The sequence below is a fragment of the Lagopus leucura genome, unplaced genomic scaffold (genome assembly GCF_019238085.1).
Source record: "Lagopus leucura isolate 7727_CA_CO unplaced genomic scaffold, USGS_WTPT01 Super-Scaffold_100008, whole genome shotgun sequence".
In the NCBI taxonomy this organism is placed as follows: domain Eukaryota; kingdom Metazoa; phylum Chordata; class Aves; order Galliformes; family Phasianidae; genus Lagopus; species Lagopus leucura.
In genome coordinates, this window is record NW_024962265.1 from 28,704,394 (window position 1) to 28,728,161 (window position 23,768).

General features: G+C 39.9%; 1 protein-coding gene across 1 annotated transcript; it reads right to left on the reverse strand.

Moving 5' to 3' along the window:
* Positions 1-366: 366 nt before the first annotated feature.
* Positions 367-19,214, reverse strand: TWF1 (twinfilin actin binding protein 1). The gene is made up of 9 exons (XM_042872725.1): positions 19,133-19,214; positions 15,090-15,167; positions 12,925-13,103; positions 11,159-11,254; positions 10,198-10,302; positions 5,932-6,057; positions 5,594-5,744; positions 5,051-5,172; positions 367-3,456 (listed from the first exon to the last, which is right to left on the reverse strand). The coding sequence occupies exons 1-9, from the start codon at positions 19,155-19,157 to the stop codon at positions 3,286-3,288; spliced, it is 1,053 nt and encodes a 350-aa protein (XP_042728659.1). The 5' UTR covers positions 19,158-19,214; the 3' UTR covers positions 367-3,285.
* Between the last annotated feature and the right edge of the window lie 4,554 nt (positions 19,215-23,768).

Genomic DNA, 23,768 nt, shown 5'->3' on the forward strand with positions numbered 1-23,768 from the left:
AGTGGATGAAATACAAATAAGTCCGTGATATTCATGCTCACACAGCACTGAGCTTCCTCTTCTGTTGTTCCTGTTAGAAAAGTAGCTGGGTGGTTTTGTTTTCTTTTTTTTTTTTTTTGTATTACCTTTGCATTAAAAGTATTGTCTCAATTCCTAATTCAAAGCATCTGAAACTTTCCTTCTCTCACCACCCAATTGCCACATCGTGCACTCCCCACGGGGATACGTCAAAAGAAAAAGCTAAAACACTGAATGTTCTCTGAGGGCAATAGAAAGATGAGAAGCAAACTACTGTTACTTATACATCATGATGTTCACCTCTAGATCTTTGTTAGAGACAAAACACAAAATGATTTAAACACCAACTAAAGCATCAATCTTTATTTATAAAGTAGATTACAAAATAGATAATTTCAACACCTGAAGGTGTTTTTCATTGAATACACAGACACAGTAAATCAAAAGTTTCCTTTATCATTGTGTTTATCTGTATGATAGAGCAATTATTACTTTGATTAGTTTTACAAACCCCTGACAGGAGGTTTATTAGATCAATTTCTCCCTACTTGGCAACATAAACATTTCAAAAATAATTACTTGTCACGTTAATTAGCAGCTATTAAATAGCTTATGAATTAAGTGCAAGCAGCTGCATTGCTTTGGGGCATTTATGAAGGCCAACAACAATTCTGAATGGACACATTCAATTAAGAAATGACCAGAGTTTACAGAGTAACTTTTCTTAATGCCCTCACTTTGTGCTGGCTCTGACTATTCTTTAACAATAGCAGTGTTATGTGAGGCAACTGTGCAGATGTAAACATGGTAGATCTTTCTGTAAGAAAGATGCTTATTGCTTTGTCAGGAGAAAAGCTACAAGGGGCCAAGAGAGGCAGCTGGCAGTGCAAGACTTCCTATAATTTAAAGAGAACTGTTAGCAGGCTTTCTCTTTTATGGAAAAAGGAGAGGGGAATACACTCAGGACATCACTCTGCTGGCTGGCTGTACGACAGCATGAAATATTTTGAAGTAAGTAGAATAACTTATTGTCTGCTTTGGGTTGAACTGTACAGCAGCTCATTAGAAACTCTTTCGTGTAATCACTTAACCAGCTCTGGCCATCCTCCAGATTAAGCTTTCTACTTCCTACCCTCGCTAACCCAGGGCAGGATTAAGGGATGAAAAAAACAACCCCACAACCTGCATATGAGCATATCAGGCCAAACTGTTCCTTATTCAAAATATTTCATGTTAAAAAGCTAAGCTCAAATGAGGGTAAAAATGTATGTGCACTTCTTATGGCTGAGATGCAGACAGGACTATTAAATTCAAACAAAAAGCCCTCTCAAAGTCATTTTTGAACTGCTACAGTCACATGTTTACCATAAAAAAAAAGGAATTTGGTGCTGATAGGATTTAGATTTCAACTAGAAATAAACGTAGTTACAGTGTGCAAGCTGCAAACACATTAACGATGTTTAAAAACAATGATGCTTGTGTGACATGTCGTACACAAGAAGAAAAATTGCTCAGACCGCTCCTTGCCCTAAAGGGAAAGGCAAGAGGCAGAAAAGGAACAGCAGCTGAGGGTGGAAGATGAGCTGAGGATCATCAGGAGCTACTGAATTGGGCTGATGTAGTGTGTAAGATTACATGAAAAAGCTGAGGTGTCAGATCTCTACTGCATATAGAAAAAAAAAACCACCATAAAACCAGCAAGTATTGCAACCTTCATATTGCACAGTGCAATTTCAAATGCCACAAGTTAGTATCACCAAGCGACGTAATAGCGTGAGATAAAAATTGTTTTCATCAGGAACTAGTAGTGTTTAAGCCTTATTTCCTTACAGAACTATTCTAAGATCTACCTTCCATTAAGTAAACAAATGATTCAGATATCTAAGTGTACAGCCAACACCTATATGCAGTGATCCAAGACTTGCAACTCCCATTAGTTTTAAAAAATAATCAAAAATACAAAGCTCAATACAAGACACTAAGAAGCAACTCCCCACTGGGGAACATAATCTATCCTTTAGAACTTGCCTCATCACACAATTTTAAAATGTTTAAGGTCATTTGACTTCTACATCTATTTCTTCTTTACCCTCCTTGTTAAAATCATCTATTTTTTTCTCTTCCTAATAAACAGATGACTCACGGTTCGCTGCAGTTCAACTATCCTGGCTGATTTCAGTGTTTAGATGAGAAGCAGAAAAAATAGACAAATTCCACAAAATGCTACCCAGGTGCCAGGCAAAGACCTAGTTGGATTTTGCTTAAGATTTAATTTACTATGAAAGCTCAAACAATAACCTGAAAGTTCAAGTTGCAGTTGATAATGCAATGACACCAGGATCTCAATAAGTCAGCATTACGAAGCAAGTCTATTTCCATTTTCACTGAATTTGCAGTTTTAGATCCAAGTGCACAGAAAATCAATGATTTGGAAGAAAACTTAAGCTTATTGCTTTGAAAGCAGCTCCATAATTTACTGAGTTTAGTGACTGCATATTTTATCACATTAGACTTGGTCATTCAGTAATATATAAGGCTGATGAGTGGTATTTAAGTCTGGAAAAATTGTAGTGGTTTCATGTCAGATTTCTTTAAGAGACAAGCCCATGAAATTAGTTGTAAATTTGAAATGACCACCTTTTGCACAGGAAAAAATAAAAATAAGCTATTCCTGAACAAGTACTTGCATTAACTAACAGATAATGGACTTTAATCTTTGTAGTATAAAAACCCAAACCCAACAATCCATCACATCAAAAAACAGAAGAAAACATTCTGTTGCATTACTGTCCATAAAAGTTACCAGGTAAAATAAAGATTTATCTGGGACAATGGCAGCTTCAACTCTTCATACAAGTGAAATCTTGCAGATTTCAGTAGGCTACTCGTACAAATACAGGTTCATTATCTACACATACAGCTGCTACTTACCCACAGAAAATGTGGGCTTAATAGTCTTGTCTGTGAAGTTTATGATCACGTGTATTGCTATTAAATAATGGATTCTAATTTAAAACAAGAGAGTACTAGCTTAGTTTTCTACCTTTAAAATAATTAACACTTCCAGGTGTTGTAAAATATGGTCAACAAATATAATTGTGTAACAACAAAGGAAGTACTGAGTTCAGAAGAGGGGAGAGTAGAAAGAATATTTTTAACATTTTTTTCTCTAGCATCTATAAATGGAATGGTGTCAGTTCATTGGCAAAAGTCAGGATTTCATTTTTTCTTACTGTAAAACCCTATAATTAATGCAAACAACAGTTTCTAATCACTGGGTGTTTCAGTCTCTGCTGGGCCTCTGATGAGTCGTCTTATTCCTCTCTTCCCCGCAGGACCTTTTGGTTTAGCAAAACTTTGCTTATGTGCGTGTTGTTTTGGATGAACCTCTTCATAAAGGAAGTCAGCAGTTAACTCATCACCATTATCTATTTCAATCTGAAAAAAAAAAATAGTTACATTCATCTTAAAGATATATTTAATAAAATGCAGAAATTCTGCTGAAGCTGTAAATGCTATATTAAAACCAATGTGTGCAATAATAGTCAGAGTCCAGCATGATGTTCTCTACCTTGTGCCTAAGCACCTCACCTCCTCTTGAATAGCTTTTCTTATACTCTAACCAGTATCGAGTTAAGTGCATTTTGATTTAATTAGTTCTTCTTTCAATAAAAGCAGAAATGCATACACCAAGTAACTTCTCCTGCCTCAAGCTTTAGCACAGTGTACATAATAATAAATAAGAGTACACATTCCATGTAAAAGCAAGTGCTTATTAGTCCTTTGTTAGAAATTTCCTTTATAATAAAAGAGAGCAGCATGTGATCTTTCAGAACTGGTAATTTCTTTTATTTCTTCTCCCTTCGAAAGCAAAAACAAATAGTTCCAATGTGATCTTCACACTTTCAGAATTTTTTTTCCACTATAAAGTGCATTAAAAAATTGTAAAAGCAACGTGCATATATGTTGCTGTCTCTTGAGAACAAAAGGGAGAGTACAAACACTCACACAATTAGTGGAGTACTGCAACTCAGCAAGTATTCAAGCCAGAGAAAAGATAGAACAAATTTAATTAACAAAGAGCCTGAGATTTTTCTTTGTTTGTTTTGTTTTAAGTGGAAGAATGTAAACCTGAAGAAAACACTGTTTTGAAGCCAAGGCCCAGTTTTTAATTACAACAAATTCAGAGTTCAGACAAATGCTTTGGCACTGCATGTGAGTATTCAGCATTTCACAGCCCCCTAACTATAGCACTTGCCAGCCACTGTATTGCCATTGAAGTACATGCCTCAGAAAGAGGTCTACAGGAATTTCAAGCACCATGTGGTACATTTGTCTCATTCTAATGAAGAAATTTGTGAGGAATGATATATAAAACCATGCAGCAATTGTATGTACTCAAGCTACATCATCACGGTAATAACTTCTTTCAGGTACACAATAATCAGAAACCAAACCTCAAAATTATTCTGAACTTAGAATAGAAATATTAATAGGTCACATATTTCACATTTACATGGACCGTTATTGTGGTCTCTGCTCTAGAAGTGAGAAGCCACTTGTTCTTTATGCACAGTAATATAACCTTTGCAACTGGAAAGACCAGCATTCTCCTAAGTCCTTAATTACCCATCAAAGGCTCCTAAGAGTCAGTTTAAGTTCCAGAACTGCTGCTTCCTTTTTCCTTCATTTTGAAAATCATTATGAAACCTTGGCCTTAAAGGAATTCAGAGTTCAGCAATAATGTGCCGTGATCCGAAGAACGACAGGCCTTTTAGTAAGAAATCATGTTACTTCTGAATAGTCCTTCAGAGTACTTTCAAAGACCTTCTTGCACGAGAACAGGTTTACTAAAACTACATAGAAATTATGAACCTTAGTTAATAAGTATTTCTTGTTCAGAACAAGCTCTTAAATAGGTCTTTAATAGCCATACAGCACCTTTCATTGTTTACAGAAAGTGGTGGCAGAAACAATTATGGTTAGATATTAAAAAGGGAATTGAGGGATGGAGTATTCCCAGTGTACTCACCTTTCGAATTATTTGCATCCACAACTGTCTTTCTACAATTTCTAGAAGTGGACTTTTGCAACTAGAATATAGCATTCGCTCCCGTATACTACAGGTGTACCCTGGCATGGAGTAAATGAAAACTGCAGGAAAAAAAAAAGCAGAACAAAAATAATCCTTATCAAAACCTGTATCACAGAATCATTTACAGCAGAAAGACTTTGCGAATCAACTTTATAGTATGAAAGCTAAAACACCCAGAACGTGGTTTTGTGCATTTTACTTCAGTAAGTGTTTCATTCCTAAAAGGAAGTATCTTTATTTTTTCACACGACTACTGATCTGTGTGTTGCTTATAATCAAAAGGAATAGTTCACTACTTTCTAAATATAAAGACTCTTCAGAAATCAGTCTGGCAACCAAGTGACTTTGAAATTTATGAATACAATGAGAGGTCAGACACTCCAAGTTATCTACTTTTATGATGCGTCTTTCTCTGCCTCAAGGTTATGGAAGTATTTGAAACAAACCAACAACATTTCATGTTGGGAAATTTTCCCATACCTATGGATTCCAAATAGTCTCCTTCGTGAGTATGCTTATACAGGAAAAAGTGGTAACGTGCAGCATCCTTTGGAATTCTTTTTGGCAAGTCCTTAAGTTCAGTATGAAGTGTGTTGGCTAGAATAATAGTTTCATTTTTCATATCAATTTCCTGTTAATGAAGAAAAATGGCATACAGTTAATACACAGAAAACAAGCGAGAGAATATGACAGGGTAGAAAAAAAAGATTTCAAGTACAGAATGGTAACTTATCAGTATATGGCATCAACACACACTGTTTGGTGTGCAAGTATTTAGTACCTATTATTAAAAATAATCTAAAGTATCTTATACTTGCCAGCTGCACGTAATTGAGTTGCTTATTTCTCAATTTCTCCAGAGCCTGAATAGCTTCCTTAGCAATAGGGAACGCTACTCCTTGCAGAGTTTGATGCTTAGTATCTACACCAACATCCGTTTGTACCTGGAACACAAGCCAATGAAAATATGAACAGGAACCTTTGCAGGCATTCATTTGGTTTCTGAGAATGCATTGCATGTGGTTACATACAGAGCTGTCAGCAGCTATTCCAAGAATATGCTACGCCAAACCATCAATCCCCTTATACAATCCCCTTATACAAAACTTGTTGTTTTGTTTTTAATTAACAGGTCACATTTGCTTGCTTACCTGAAAACAGTTTCATATATGAAGCAGCAGAACCCATGGAATTACAAGAGAGAACTGCCTAAGAGTCAGGGAAGATCTAGCTAAACTCTAGTACAAACATAGAATAAGCCAGGAACAAAGAGTCTGATTTTCCTGTGTTGCACTGTACTTCTGAACTCACAGTGTTGTTCCTGAACTTTATTGTGATATGTTTTGGACAAGAATAGGAAAATGTGATTATAGGAAGCCAACATTCTGGGAAGAATGGAGAAAAAACATGTCTTAGAGAGACTGATCTTCTTGAAGGAAAAAAAAGAAGCACCTTCCCTCCCTCCCTTCCACTTCAGCATCCTCCTTCAAAAAGCCTATCCAAAAGAAAGCAAACAGATAAACAAGCAGAGCTTTGATTTTTGACTTCTAGGTTTAACACAGAGTACAAAAACCTATGGTAACTGCAAGCTAGACAGTTGTTCATAATCTAGTTATCTTAGACACAAAAACTATTAAGAGATAAAAGGACAGTTGTTTTAAAGATACTTCTCAAGAATTTGTGTGGCATATCTTAATATTCATGCACAATTTCTCTGAAAATGAGCTCTGGCCTCCAGCATTGCCAAACCTCATCTTTTTGTGCAAGTATTAGCTTTTGAATGTACTGACTTCCTTTTACAATTTTACAAACAAACATTGGTGATGAGGCAGTTAAGAAGACAGAAAAGCATACAAAATAGAAAGTGTGGGTTTTAGATCTATCAGCTGAAAGATGTTCAGATAGTGAAATATTCATCAATGATGAAAATAATGAAAAACAAAGATACTTGGGGCAATACTAAATTGTACTTCATATTTTAAAGGACAGCTTCTCAGCATCAGGGAAGAAGAATGTGAAATCAGGTAGGCAGAAGAGTTTACTTTTGTATTAAGTTTAGTAAATTTCATAACACAATCATATGACAAATATTTGCAAAATATATATATCTGCATAAAATCTGACTAATAAATGTTATTAAATTGGCATCACAGAACAAAATGTAGTAAAAAAATTAAAAACTAGAAAAGCCAGCTACAAAGTCTGGGGACAAAAAGAAAATAACCCAGCATAACACTAGATTTAGGAGAAGGAACCAAATCTACTTGTCCATAACATAACATATATAAGTCCACTAAAGCTAAACAGAACATCCAAGTCACTTACAAAGACCTAAATCATACCATCACATTTGTTAGTGATGGCTGCCAAGGAGGTAATAAAGTGGCAGATGGAATTTGATGTGGGTACATGTAAAACATTATATGCAAGAGGAAAAATACCTTTCTTCTACCTGCGTGGTGATGAACCAGCTACTGACATTCAGGTCACACAAAATATTTATCTGAAAATGTCAGCCCAGTGGTTACTTCAGGCAAAAATCAACCAAGCAATCAAGGCACCACCCACCAACAAATGAAATGTTATAAGTCGTTAAGAATACAGAATACATCATTACACAGTTCAGCTATCAGTAACATGCCTGTATCTTGAATACCACATGCAGTTCTGATTTCTCCACCCCTCCTTTTCATAAATTTTATAGAACTGGAAAAACTGCAGAGAAAAGCAGAAGGATCAGAAGTGTGCCATGCCTACTTCAGGAGGAAAAAGTACACAGATGGGGACTTTTCAGCCCAGAAGAGAGAACTGGTAAGGAATGCAGAGGTCTTGTGGATATAGTGGAGAGTAAGGGGAAAAAAGTGAGGAATGGCTTTTGTCTGCCTTCCCCATGCTATCTGTCAGGGTATGAGCTCATAGATAGCAGGCAGCAGTGCTTTACGTAGTACTTTGCCAAGCTGTAATAACACTGCTATAGGATCTGTGGCCAACAAAACTTTATGAGGATTTAGAACAATGACAGGACTGTGTACGACGGATGGAAAAAAAAAAGCATATAGTAAAACATCATATGTTACTTTGGAAGAGTCCTATCTGCAAAGGCTGAGGCAATGAGAGAATTGCAGGGGTTGGAAGGGACCACAAGAGATCATCGAGTCCAGACCCCAAAGAATATTCAAAGGAATTATCACACCCTTCTTATCTTGCTCTTACACCCCTCCCAGATTCCTGCTGTTGCTCACTCAGTGTCTTGGCAGCAGCAAGGTAAACCTTTGATCTGATTAATTCAAATATTTCTTAGGTAATTATGAAAGAACATAAAATGTAGAAAATTCATTTTTTTTATTTTTAATCATAGAATTGCTCAGCTTGCAAAAGACCTTCAAGACTGTCAAAAGTCCAACCTCAACCTGACCACACTACCCTAACAACCCTCTGCTAAATCATGTCCCTGAGCACCACATCCAAACAGTTTTTAAACACATACATTCCCTTAATATCAGAAAGCTTTTTGTTTGTGGAAGCTAAAGCATGAAAGTTAATGAAATACTGCTCCACTGAGCCTAACCACAGGTTTCATACTGGCAGAAATAACAAAGATACAAATGACACAACTTAACATACTTCAGGATGTTCCAAATGAAGCCAAAAAGGCACCAACATACAGTTAATGCGTCCTTGAGAAGTACTGCTATTGCTGCTGAATCATAGAATCAGTATGGTTGAAAAACACCACTGAGATCATCAAGTCCAACCATCAACCTGAAGTTTCATTACAGAACATGAACTATTAGTCAGCGTGAATTGGCTGTTACACAACATGCTCATAGGGCATAAAAGACAACACTAATATCAGAAGTAAGTGGTCACTGATACCATGGAAGTTCTACATTTTTTAGTGTTTGTTTTGTTTTGGTTTGTTTTTTTGTTGTTGTTGTTTTTCCTAAAGCTAATCAACTAAAATAAAGTGTTTGGTAACGATGAGCGTATTTCTACACTGAACTACTCAAAAATTGATCTGGAAAGCAAAGACATCAAAGAAATAAATGTTAAAAAAACCAACACTGTTACAGCAAAAGCATACTAGGGAGTGAAAATTTTAGGGAAGATAAAGAGCTGTGTTTAACATGATAGCTTGCTGGCATCCAGTGGGAAAAACATGCCACATTTCAAACATGTGAACAATGGCTGTAAAATAAGGCTGAAGAACTTGTAAGATCAACACGAGATCTATTAAGACATGTCTGAATGCAAACAAAGGTTAAATGATGGAAAAAATTGAGAAGAGAATCCTCTGAAACATTTCAGTCATTGGCTAAACAGCAATTTATCATCACATTACTTGTTTAAAGGCACGTGCCTTTATAGTCTTTAATAGTCTTTCCATAAAGCATTTGTGGGAAAAGCGAATGGATATTTTTAAAAGAAATGGTTAGTTCTTTTGGATTTCTGTTTTTACTTTTATTGAACTTTGTCTTATGTCTTCCAAGTCTTAAAGACAAGTGAACTGGTTCTGGAAGCTCAGAGAATGGCTGCTGAAATATTCTTCAGAATTACTCACTGCAACAGTTGCTATTTTGTATTTTTTCTACAGTTTCTGCCACCATGTGAAATGTGGGCTACCAGAGAATAGTTGAGGCTGATCTCTGAAAGTGCCCTCGTCCAACCCCCAGCCCAAGGAGGACCACCCAGACAGAGCAGGGTACCCACACCCACACTCCAGGCAGCTTTTGAAGATTTCCAATGAGGGGACAGCACAGACTCTCAGGGCAACCTGTGCCAATGGTTGGTAACCCTCACACAGAAGCACATCCACTGGTATTAAAAGCATGTTAGGCTGCAGGCCTCCGACAACGACACTGGCCCTTGCAAACTCAGCAAGATCACACTGCTCTGTCTCCAGCCATCAGCATCCTGCTGTCCCTACTCACTGAGTGAGACATTTATATTCTTATCCACTCAAAAACTTACTGAAGTTTTTGATTTTCTGTTCTGCCTTTTTTACTCTAGAAAAGCCTCTGCCTACAATACATCAGGAACTGCGCATCCAATGGCCGAGCCATGCTGAAAGTTGCTGCAGGTACCTCATTAATCTTAATTTGTCGAAGCTCCTCTTCTGCTGCAGTCAGAGGTGCAGGGGCAGACTGTGATATCAAATATTTTTTATATCCATTCAGTGAAACATCATCCTGAAAGCACAGTATCAGTACTCGTCATTTTCAGAACTGAAGTATTTTTTCTAACACAGTTCATGCAGCAGTTATTTCCCATATCTTTACATTCATTTTATTCAAACAGAGACTGCAAGTCTACGTGCATTTGCAAGCTCAACTTGGCATCCTGAACAGCAGGATTCCCTGGGCTGCTCTTATACCCAACTGTACAGCGGGCAGCATTTTCAGTCAGCCCATAATTACCTCACTAATTCAAAAATAAGTCTTAGTGAAAACAGAGGTATACATGAAGTTATTCAGACCTCTTTATGCATGCATGTTGGAACTATCTTATCATAACTGAACACACAACTATTAGCATTTTCACTGACAAATTGGTAGCTACTAAAATTCTTATTCCATACATTAAGATGGCAACTATGGACTTGAGTCCACTTTCACAGTCAAATTTTAAAGAACAGACAGCTTCATGCCCTTGGTTTAAGATAAAAACGTTTGCTTTCATTTGCTAAAGTCTCACTAATAGCTGTTCTAGCCCATGTGATTCAGACTCCTACATCCACAATGGCTTCTGTAAACAACTAGCCTGAAAGTTTTAATGGTTACAGCTTTTGAAGGATTCATAAACATGCAGTAAGATTAAAAGACTGTACTGTTAGTCATGGGTGATTTAACACCCATTTGAAGGAAGGACATCTTAATCTTAAATTGTTAAATATAATTACTTTTTCAAATGAGAGTTATTACATTTTAATGTTTGAATAACACATAAAATTTTCAACCCCCTGTTTCCTTCATCAAAAAGAGCAACATCACCACAAATTAATACCAGTAAAATCATCTAATATAATTAGCATTCCTGAGAACATACCTCTGCTGTTCCAAATACTTCATCCTTAATATGACCACCTCCAAATTCTTTCTTAAGTGTTGCCCGGGTTGCTGCATACAACATCTTTTGACGAACCTGATATATCACAAAACAGGGGTTTGTTTAATTCTTTCTTCTATTTAGGGTACACAGCTCAGGTGTACAACAACAGCATTTTGGGGTATCAAGTCCATAAACAGCCCTTCTTGAACAAATATTTTAAGACTTGAAAGTGCAGTCTGAAACTGCATTTCTTAATAACAGAACAGAATGAGTTCTGGAGCATGATGCTAATATATGTGTTAAATTCTCAAGTGCACAATAAGACATTTTACTGTGTATTATTATTAAACTAATTTCTAAGCCAAACTGCAGCTTTAATTAGAGCATGAGCTTTAAAAATATAATAATAATTAAAAAAAACCCACAAAACAGAACAGAACAGAATCCTTACTACTTCTGTTTAGGAAAAAATAAACACAACAGATTAGATCATTTGTCACCAGTCTGTCTATTGTAATGTGATACATCACAGAAAGAACAGACTGCAAATAACCCTTATTATTTTTGATTTGGTAGTTCAACTACAGAATGGGAAAATGAAATTTTCTAGAGCAAAAGACCTAATGATGCTTGCTTCCTATCAATTTGCATCCAACATACATATTCCTCTCCCCGCAGTCCCATTTTCCCCAGCTTATTTCACAACCATGCCATCCTCACCAGAATACCCCAATCTTTTCCACTCAATTTCTTCTATGCACTCCAGCTCTTGGTCTCCTACTGTTTCCTAAGTGCTATCCAAAGTAGCGCAGGAATCTGGGAATAGATTTACTTTGTCCTCCCCTATCTCACATTTACTGAACCTGGAGCTAATACCCTACTTTCTCCTAGAAATTGATAAGGCTGACTTCCCTTTCCTCCCACGCTCTGTAAGAAAGAGGACATTCTCAGGTGGGTCACAGACTCACAGATGCCAACTGGTCTGCCAGCAAACCAAACAGAATAAGCAGCTTTAGCTCAAACTGTAATCTTTCTCTCTACGATGACACCAATGGGGATTTCTGTTCCATGTTCTTCTATTATTTCCATGAATACTGACAGAAGGAAAAGCACGATAATGTGTGCTTTTCCTCTGACCAAGCTAGAAATAAGTTGGACCACCTACACTCCATCTAGACTCACAATCAGCTTCAAGGAAGATATCTCTACAGTTTCCTTGGCAGAAAGTGTGATGAAGGCTGGGGAATGCTTCATTCCCCAAATCCTTCTCATCTAGGATTTGGATCAAACAATAGTGTTGAATAAACGTTACAAATATATGTCCTTTGCATCTCCCCTCTAAAGACAGGCTGAGGGAGCTGGGCTTGTTCAGCCTCGAGAAGAGAAGGCTGCGAGGTGACCTCATTGCAGCCTTTCAGTACCTAAAGGGAGCTTACAGACAGGAAGGGAGTTAACTCTTTTAAAAGGGTAGATAATGGCAGGACAAGGGGAAATGGTTTTAAGTTGAAGGAGGGAAGATTTAGGTTGGATGTCAGGGGGAAGTTCTTTGCTATGAGAGTGGTGAGGTGCTGGAACAGGCTGCCCAGAGAGGCTGTGGATGCCCCGTCCCTGGAGGTGTTCAAGGCCAGGTTGGATGGGCAGCCTGATTTAGTATAAGATATGCAAGTTTTGGTGACCTTGCTTATGGCAAGGGGTTGGAACTTGGTGATCCTTGAACTCCCTTCCAACACAAGCCATTCTATGATTCTGTGACTACTACTTACAGGAGAGTGATCAGGTGACCAAGCAATAAAGATCCATTCATATCCTTGAGCATTCTGAGAGTCTAATCTGTATAAAATGTAACACGGTTGCTTGTCTTCAAGAAGAGGAAGAACGAAAGGATCATAATCCTTTTCCCATGATCCAAGTGGCCGCCTAGAGGATCCCAGAACAAGTTGCTCTAAAACCAATAACCAAAACCATAGGTTAGCAAATATATAGTTGATAGTGTTTTTCAAAATTAGTTATTATTATTATATATGATAATTAATCAAACACTTCATATTCTGTAACCATGCCCACAAGAATGGAAGTCAGGAGCACTCAGTGTGACAGTAAGCAAGTTCCTGCAAAAGCTGTGTATGCATAAAGCCTAACTTCCTTTAACCAAAATACAATTAGTTGAGAAGCAGTGCACTGGCTGTCATCAAGTTCTTTGATCTGAAGAGGTAAGACTGATATCAGTGTTTACCATAATGTGTACAGAGAAGAAATAAAAACTGCCCTTTGCTAGTTCATTTACTTTTAAAATGAAATACTTAATAGAAATAAGATGAGAGTAGGTTTTTAAAAATTAAGATTAGAATTACTGATTTCTGACACACTCCAATGTTTGTACTTATGGTAAGGACAGTAACTCAGCTGCACAGTGAAAAGAGTTTGGAATGAACATGCTTGCAGTAATCACTTTAATTTGACTATGTATGTAGATAAACTAATGCAGCTTCATAACTGCAGTCTCTTTAAATTACTGAAGTTGTTTATTATGTATAATTGGCTTAAATCCATAAAGAATACTTCAGATGAGATTTAATTATATGAACAACTGTAGCAACAAGATTTCTCACTTACATATAAATCACATCTCAGCTTCCAAAGAAAAATATTACTCAGTATCTTTCAAAACATTTACCAACTTTCAAATATTAGACCCCACAGCCAAAGGAGAAACACCTTGTTTATACGGTTCCCACAGCAGTTTAAGGGCCCATAGCAGCTGGCACGCATAGTATCTTTTGAGAGTCTTGGACCTGATCTTTAATACTTCAGACAGAACTACAACAGTCTCTAACTGCAGACTGTTTCAGACAAGGCTCTCTCCCACAGCAATCTTCCAAGGCACAGAGCATGAACAGCTCAGAGAGAGAGAGTGTGTGTGCATTTGGCACTTCTCTGCATTAGGTGCAAAGTAGCTGAAGCTGTACACATAGATAACCAGGACACCCAGAACGTACTTGGCAATTCTTAGCTCTAGGTGGCTTTATAATCACTTGAATTTAATAAAGAAACAAACACAAAAAAATAAACACGGCATCTATATTGCCCAGCAGCAAACCCGTTCCCTTATTCACTCAAATTAGTAGAACTCCATTTGAGTGTTGTCTACTCATTAAGGGCATTGCTGAAAGCTCCTGCAGACATATGAGGCAACCATTTTGCTTCCAGCATTCTGGAAGCATTAGAAGCCTCTTTTTGAACTATAGAAAACAGAATTAAGCTGGTCTCTACTTCCACAAGCAGACAAATTGTGTATACGTATACACACACACAAGCACACAGTAAAAAGTTTAAGATAAAAATGGAAGACACTCCCTACTTATGACCTTCATTTTGTACTAAGAAGTATCATGTACACACAAGCACATTGTTTTAACTTTCCTAATAAAAAATATAGGCCAAGACTTAGTAACCCATGCTGCTGAGACTTGCAGTGATCTGACTATAATATTACTGTTGCTTCCTTGAGAAAAGCAGGGAAAAACTGAAGCAAACACAAAGAATATAACAGCAAGTTACTTACCTAACAATAAATGTACGTATGTATGTGTATCCATGTACACACACGCCTTTCTCTAGCTAAAAGGTTTTTCAGTGTATTGTAATGAGTGAACTTTGGGAAGGAGAAAAAAAAAGAGGCAACAAGGTGGGCATTTAATGTACTTCTGAAAGAAGCAATGGGTCTTGGGAGAATATGAAATGACATTTGGAAGAAAAATTCTAACTTAGCATCACCAAGACTCAAATTCTACCTTCAGGATATGAAAGACCTTGGTAAGATTAAGCTTTGAAGCATTCTTGTTTTTTTAAATAATTCTACATGAAAATCACTAAAATAGTTAGGGAAATATCCAAAAGAACCCAGGAAAAATAGTAAAACTTGACTGACCATTGTCAATGACTATTTTCAAAATCCTGTATTTTCCATTTCTGGCTCCAACGAAGATGTCTTTAACACTTTCACTTGCTGAAAAAGAGAAAATAAAAGTAAGCAAATTAACACATTCTTCTTTCCAACAACAAAGAGTACTCAGGAAGGTAAAAACGACACTGGAAAAGCATACACCTTGCCCACCACTATGATGCTGGACTGAAAAAGGAACACAGGAGTGGTCAAATGCTGTTCCAGCCACAGGCAAGCCACAGAAAGATCACAGACAACATTACAAACATCTGCAAAAGAGCCCTGCTCACTTGCAATACCGTATCATTTTCAACATTGTGAAAATTCAAGGTGACATCACATCATCACTCTCAGGTTTCCCAGTTCACACAGTAACACAACACAAACACAATGCATCTCAAATTACAGGAGCTTCATGAAGTCTGAAAGTTTGCAGTAAGCCTGCAGACACAAACTTGATGCCTGCCAGGAAAATGTTAGAGCCTGTCTGCAAAAATCACCTGCCTTTCCTAAGGATGCCTCTCTGAAGGGTACCAAGGAAGGCTAACACTCTTGATTCATCTTCTCTATCAAGTCATGACCTTGCAAGCATTTTGATGACACTTTCCAATCCCTGACCCATCACAATAGGGCAGATTAAATGAATTCACAAATTTCTGTAATTCACATTGATATTACAATACAAGTATGATCGACCCCTTCTGTAAGCACGAGGAAGAACCGTGCTCGAGTCCTGAAGACGTTATTCTAATCTGAACTGCTTTGCTAAATGATCTGTTTGCAGATCAGTTTAATTATACCCTGGACAGGGGGCTGTCCTGCACTTACTAAAGAACACTTGTTGCAATCTGGTCCTTTAAGTAATCCCACAGCACAGAGGACAGCACCCGCAAAACAAACAGCAAACCAGGAAACAAAGAAAAAGGATTATTTACAGTCACAATGAGGCTGAAGGAACAGACGGCATCTGGCTGTATTTCTACCCATACTCAAAATACGTACAACTCAGGTCCATGAAAGCAAAGGGCAGGTCCACTCTGGAATTCCACAATGGGCTGGGGGATGGAGACGAAGCATGGGCATTTACACAAACAGAACTGTGCTGATTTCCAGTCCAAGCCCACCTTCATCTCAGTTAGCACCTTCCCACTCAGCAGTGCAGACCCTCTGCAATCAGCTTTTCCAACCATCTCTGCCTTTCCTCGCACTTCCATTCAGCACACAAACATTACACCACTTTCCTGACTTCCCAATTCCCCTGGAAATGGTTGTCCTCTTCAGGTCTACAATCCCTTGCTCTTTGTACTCTTGTATCAACCCTGCACACCAAAACAACACTGAGACACAGCAGTCCTTTGCACTGACAACAGAACCACAACAGCTCCTGAAGTCATTTTCTGAGACAAGATGTTGTTAGTGATTGAGAGACAGACTCACTATCTGTGAGATACACTTTTTTTCTCCATACAGAGATCAGAAAATTCACAACAGAGCAATATAATGCTCTATTTAAACCTTCTGCAGAGCAAAGACCTCAATTACAGTTTGGTCTTGGAATCTCACTGGCCAACTTGCAGTTTAATTTCTTTTCTAAAAAACATTCATGATGATAAACATGTGATGATAAACATGACAATTCTCTCCATATACATCACTGCTTTTGCTACAGAAGTTATATCTCAGTAGTGGAAATGCTTCATTGTACATGTGGGAAGAAACACATGGGATATGTCTTAGTTCTACATACCCTGTTCTATCCAGCAGTGCAAGTTATCTGTTGTTTCACTGCTGTACTCAGGTGCTTTTCAAAGGATGCAACATACAGAGCTAAGATAGACAAGCTGACATGTATGAGGTCTGCTCTTTAAATAATGCCTCTTATTTTATTACGTCAGCCCATGACCCCATCCAGAGGTAGATGGTGGTGGTATGGCAGTAGATGGTGGATTGTCCCACCAATATTCCATTCCATGCTGTTGCTGTGTGACAGATGGCAGCAGAAGGGCAGCCTGACACGATGATGTCTGACATAGAAGTGAGTATGAAGTAAAAGCATGCAATTGAATTCCTCCATGCAGAAAAAATTGCACCCACTGACATTCATCAATGCTTGCTGAACATTTATGGAGACCAATCAGTGGATGTGAGCACACTGAGGCAGCGAGTGGTGCATTTCAGCAGTGACAACAGCTACAGGGGTCACCTCTGCTGGTGCAGATTTTTATGAGCATGGCACGCAGGCTCTTGTTCATCAGTGGCCAAAATGCAGAGCTAATGGTGGGGACTATGTTGAAAAGTAGCTTTGTAGCTGAGAGTTTTGCTTTATCAAATAGCGTTACAGTGCTCTTTTATCTGTTCCAGTTTCCAAAGAAATAAATAGGCACTACTTTAGAGCAACCAACATGCTACCTTCCTCAATGAGCAAATTTGCATTAAGTAAACTCTTTGGTATTTGAACAGTCCCTTTATAAAAACTGGTTACAGTCTTCAAATGACTGTGTAAAACAGCCTGTAAACGTACACACATACCAACAACTTACTCTGTTGCACTTTCAAAGTGATTTATCTGTAATATGGTACATTAAAATGCAATGAGACTTATTTCAAAAATACACTTTTGAAATAATTTGGAAGAGTTGAACATAGTCTCGTGAATCTCCCCACAGCCCAATGCACCCTGCGACTATGTATATTTGCTGCTTTGTTTGAAAGCCCCGTCCTTTTAACATTCGCCTGGTACACATCACTGTCCCCATTACTTCATTTCTGCTTCCAGAAAAGAGCGCTCCATGCTGCCAAATCTTGTGATTGTTTATGAGTGACAGTAGCCTGTTTGTTGCTAATGCCAGCAACGGCACAACAAACGCTATCCCTCTTCCAATTGCAGAAGCTTTACTACAAATGAGACCCTGGATAATTGGGCTGCATCCCAGCCTGCCAAGGCAGGATCAGGGCAGGAAAGCAGCTGAGCTCACTGCGGCTCTCTTCAGAGGACAAAAGGCTCTCAAAGAAGAGGCTTAGCCATTCTTGGTCATGGTAAGCAACAGGGTGTTCTTGCCTTCCCTCTTATTGGGGCTGGAGGGAGGAGCATAAGAGAATTAAGAGCCACTGGAACAGTATTCCTCAACGTGGAAAAACACTGCTTGAGGTGCACCCCAGCCCAGGAAGGGACAATCAACTTAAAACAAGTGGCCACACAAACTTAATGGCAAGCTGGCACTGGCGGGGGAAGGAAGAGAAGAGAGGTGACAGGCTGCGGAACAAATGTATCCAGCAGCCAAAAAGGGGTTTGAAGAGCAGTTAAGAGCAACCCAGGCCAGGACAAAAGTCACCTGCAACCATAAATGCAGACGAGCAGACAAAGTACACCACATTAGTCACTGAGCGAGGCTGCAGAAAGCAAATAATAAAACCGCAAACCCCATAATCCTGCTGCTGCATTATCCCTGCTTAGCAGTGCTGTGATGCTGCGAGGCCGATAATCCTGAGAAATAGCATGTCGCCGTCTTCCAATTGCTCTTCACATTCTCCAAGGTCTGGACACGCTGAGGAAAAAAGGGCTCTCCTGTACTTTTTCCTCGTCACAGGGGCTCGCCGGGATTCCTCCTTCCCAGCTCCGGCTCTTTCAAGGTCCTCCTCCAGCGCTGCGGTTCCTCAGTGAGCGGGGGCAGCTGGGCGCTGCCGCAGCGCTGCGGCGATACCTCGCGGGGCCGGAGGTCCCCGTCCGGCCGCCGGAGGACACCTGTGTGCACGGCACGCCTCAGGCGCCGCGCCGGGCGTTCTGCGGGAGATCCCTTCCAGCCGCACCCTACCCGATCCCCGCTGCCCCGAGGCTGCCGGGCGCGGCCAGACGCAGAACCGTCACCCGCGGGGCTCCGACTCGCCGTGCGGCAGCTCCCGCTTCGCTCCGTTACGGGTGTAACCTCGGGAGAAAGGGTAGCTCGGAGCGAACAAAGAAGCGGCGGGGAGAACGACGCTGCGGAACGGGGACGCGGGGACGGCCCGGAGGGAAGGAAAGAGGGCAGTACCTTGGATGCCGGTCTGGTGGGACATGTCGCACCGCTGCGCCGGCGCCGCCAGCCACGCTGTGCCCGGGGCGGTGCGCCTCGAACTGGCCCGGCCCGGCCCGGCCGCGCACACGTGACACGCTGCCGCCACTCAGCGGCCGACGGGAGGGAGCGCGGCGCCTTCCGGGCTCCGCCGGTCCGGGCCGGGCCGCCCCAGAGCCCCACGGCGGGCGGGGTGCTGCTGCCCCCTAGAGCAGAGCCCGCCGAGCTGCTCGGGCCGGCCGGATCCTCTTGCCGCCTCCCCCGAGAGAGTGGTGCTGCGTTCATCCGCCCTATAGCGGTGCCCCGCGCGGCCGTCTGTAGGCTGGAATACAGAAAAATGGCCGAAGGGAGTTTGGATGATCTCTAGGCACCTGTCACAGAGACGGCTGTCTTGCCTGAGGCGAGGAGGGACGCTTACACGTTCTGTATTGAACATGTATTCTATGTTAACCTGTCAGCAGTAAAGTGCCTGGAAGAAAAATTAGGGAGCACAGCCCAGAACCACAGCTTTCGCCTCAAACCCCTGCTCCTACAAGGGAGGCTTTATCCACTAATTTTTCATGATTTCACTGAATCACAGAACCACAGGAACCTGAATTGGAAGGGACCCGCAGGCATTGAGCCCCAACTCCTGGCTCCACGCAGCTATCCCCAAAACCCAGACTTATGTCTGAGAACATTGCCCAGATTCTTCTTGAAACTCCAGCAGCTTGGGGCTGTGCCCACTGCCATGGGCTGCCTGCTCAGAAGATGCATAGTAACTCTTCTCTAAAAATGCTCTTGTGTAGTGTGCTATAGTCTGCAATTTTAATATGTACTGTGTTTTTTATTACACTCTCAGCCTCTCAGTGAAATGGGCAGGCGTTTGTAAATGTAGCAGGACTGTGGGCATGTGGGCAACAAAATGTCCTGATGCTGATGGTTCTTTCAGGTTCCAGAGAGTTAGCAGTGTTTTTTTGGGGTCACCATTAAGCCCAGTGGCCTATCCCTTGACACAGGCAAGAAAGAAAGAATAAGGCAAGCATGAAGGAATGAATACTTGCTGCTTCGCCTTCCCATTCTCAAAGATTCACAGCTCAGGAATTCCTGAAGTCAGCTGCTTTCATTGTGTTGACAGATGTGAGTGCCTGCACTTTGTCATACCCTAGGTATTAAGACATCATGCAAGGTACTCCCTATTTGGGAAATGTGAAACAGTGCTGTAAGTGCAGCATATGAGCAGCACTGTGTAATGCTAGTCCAGCAAAGAAATCACTATGGAGATGTGTTACCAGCTAGTGAGCTGGGGCTAACTGAGCACTGCAGCAGACTAACAGAGCTTGACAGACTAACAGAGACATAAAAAAGACTTCATGTGAAACCAAGAAACAAGAGATGGAATGTACCTCGTAGAGCACAGAGAAGTCACCTCTTATTCCTCTATGATACATCCTCAAGAGCACAGAAGCTCTAGATAGATAAAGCAACTCTTCATGAAGACCTTTTCCAATCAGAAAGTAGTATTGGAGTTCAAGAGTGACAATCAAAGATGTGGTATTGTCCCAACTACTTTAGATCATTCCAAACCGAGTCTGCCAGTGGTCCTATGTTCTTGGTTCCTTCCCGTCTATTGTTATGTTTGAAAAGAACAGATTTACCTGAAAATTCACCAAGAAAAGGGAGATTTCAGTCAGAGCAATTCCTGGAGTCACCCCAGGAGCACTACGGTTGGCACAATGTGGCAGTGAGGCTGCAGAGCCAAGGCTGTGGGACTGTGCTTTCAGTGGCAACCCATACTTGGACTGGAAATGCTGGAATGGGATGAGACTGTGGTGTCTGTCACCGTGTCAGGATCACCTTGACTGTCTGTGGTGGCATCGCAGCAACTCCCACCAAGCTGTCAGAGGGCTCAAAAGTAGAGAAGAGGGATCTTGCCATCTGCTTCATATGAAACAAGCCATATTCACTTTGGCATTTCATAGGAGCTTTTTGAGAAGGCAAATTGCAAATCTTAAGTATTTTTTTTTAAATCTCAATATTGCAGAATTTGATGTTTGACCAAAAAATAAACAAATAACCCCCCATGCTCTTCAAAAATAAACACACTTTCAAGAGAATAATTATAGCATTAGAGAATTATTCCATCATTAAGATGAGCTTTCATCTATATTGAATAAGAATGAATACAAACTTCAGAGCTATGTGAAAAAATCATTTATTTAATTCTGCTTGCTTCCGGTAATCTCCATTCCCATGTACACATGGGCGGCTAGCAGAGAAATAGTACCCCTTCTACAGCCAGATTTGCTTATAACTTCAAATATATAGTTGTGAAAAGCGTTCATAGCAAATAGACTGTGAGCATAAGACTTCTGAGCACGCTGTTGTTATCTGCTTGTCTCAATATATATAGCTCTAATCAACCAGCACCTTATGTTCAAGTAAGAAGGTATTTCTCTATAGAGGCTACAGTTTATGTATAGTCTACTATTAAGAAATCCTGTTACAGAAACTCCACACTTCTTTGACATTATAACAAGTGATTCTTTATGACAGTAAAGGAAAGCTCTCATTTTCTGTGTTTTGGTAAGTTTTTATAGCACTGTGAATGCATCTCTTCATTTCTTTATGCTCTTATACTTGTTTTTATTTCTGATAAATGAACAAATAAATTATCTAACTCTTGTGTCATAACATTCATAATGCTACGGGCTTTTCTGCTCAATCAGTTGATGCAGTAGGTCTTGTCTATAGGTGACCTGGAACATGGTAGATAGACAGCTGCTTAAGTTGAATTACAATATTGTTGATAAAAAAGGATGAGCTACTGGGAGGTTCCTACTCACTGTCAAAGATGCTATCCTAAAAGTCATAGACAATTGATTCTTTTCATGTTTTGATATGCTTTGACAACAAAAACCAAATGCTTAGTGAAATAAACTAAACAAAGCACAGTTGGTAGGAATTCCCATGTTGCTTACATCATTCTGCTCTCTGAAGTATACAATTATTATTAAAGAGTTAATTCTGAATATGGCTTGCTGATATCTTTGTCCTTTTCTGTCTAGCCCATATTGTTACCTGGTAAATGTGACAACTACATTCTCTGTGTACATGCAGAATGTAATGGGCAGTATGATCACCAAAGTTTCTCATGGTCTCTGGAATTTTGAGGTTATGAAATTCTTCATGTGGTTCATTTTTCAGTATGTTTACCCTAATAGTAGTGACTAACTAATACCACTGCAAGATCATTGTGCAGAACTATTTGTGATCCAGTCACACTCCTGGCCATGCTGCGTTCTGCCTTTATGGTTATCTGAACGCATTCCAGAAGTGCATTAAATGATCTCGCTGATATCTTGATGGCTCTTGTTTTTTTCCTTTCCTGTACAATAGGAAAAATAAATATTTTAATTCTTTAAGACCTATGTTTGCTTTATTAATTATTGATGACAAGGGCAAATAAATTTGTCTTGTTTTGCATAGAGTGCACAAGACATTTTTAACAATCAGATGATGCTCAAAGTGGTTTGTAGGTCAAACAAAACAAGAACAATTTCAAAGACCTGGACAGCTCCATCAGGCCTTTGGAATAGTTTTATAAACTAAATTACAAACACAATCTCCACATTTATCTATCAGGGGATGGTTCGTGCTTGGGTGCTTTCTTTCCATACCATTATAATATCTTAAATCAGACTGGATTCTGGGGGAAAACTGTGCAGAAAACAGGCAGGATGTGATCTGCTCCAGGGGAGTAAATGGCTGGAGTTGTACTAATAGTACAGTATAATAGTTCTGTAGTAAGGTATGATGATAGTAAAGCAATAAGTGAAGCTACTTTGTCTTCATTTAACAGGACAGAAGTCTTCTTGCCACTAAAAAGAAGCTCTGCTTCTCAAATAATGTAGATACATAACATCTTTTATGGAAATAAACATCTTTTTTTTATGGAAAAGAACAAAATAAACCAAAATAATAACAAAACCCACCCGCAACTACAAGGCTAACATCAGTCTATGTTCAGGTAAAACCTTCCTGTGTCTCAAACTAGAAAAATTTTTCCAATATCCATTTCCAGAGAGGGCTTTAAACTAGATAGGAAGGGGGAGGGGGATAAAGCCAGGCCTGCTAGAGAGCAGCCTGGGGAAGTGGTAGTGGGATTAGGTGAGAGGCGAGGGGCTCAGCTGAGATGCGTCTACACTAATGCACGCAGCATGGGCAACAAACAAGAAGAGTTGGAAGCCATTGTGCAGCAGGCAAACTATGACCTAGTTGCCATAACGGAAACGTGGTGGGATTGCTCCCACGATTGGAGTGCAGCAATGGATGGCTATAAACTCTTCAGGAAAGATAGGCAAGGAAGGCGGGGTGGAGGTGTAGCTCTCTATGTTAGGGAATGCTTTTACGCTACTGAGATTATGACTGGGGACGATAACGTTGAATCCCTATGGGTAAAGATCAGAGGAAGGGCTGACAAGACAGGCACCCTGGTGGGCGTCTGTTATAGACCCCCAAATCAAGATGAAGAAACAGACGAGGTATTCTATAAGCAGCTGGCACAAGCTGCACAGTCGCCTGCCCTTGTCCTCATGGGGGACTTTAACTTCCCTGACATATGCTGGGAGTACAG

Coding starts and splice junctions, on each gene's coding strand:
- TWF1 (XM_042872725.1), bottom strand. CDS start 19,157: ATGTCCCACCAGACCGGCATCCAAG. Junction 13,104..15,089: donor GAAAATAGTCATTGACAATG/GTCAGTCAAGTT, acceptor TATTGGTTTTAG/AGCAACTTGTTCTGGGATCC. Junction 10,303..11,158: donor AAGTATTTGGAACAGCAGAG/GTATGTTCTCAG, acceptor CTGTGCTTTCAG/GATGATGTTTCACTGAATGG.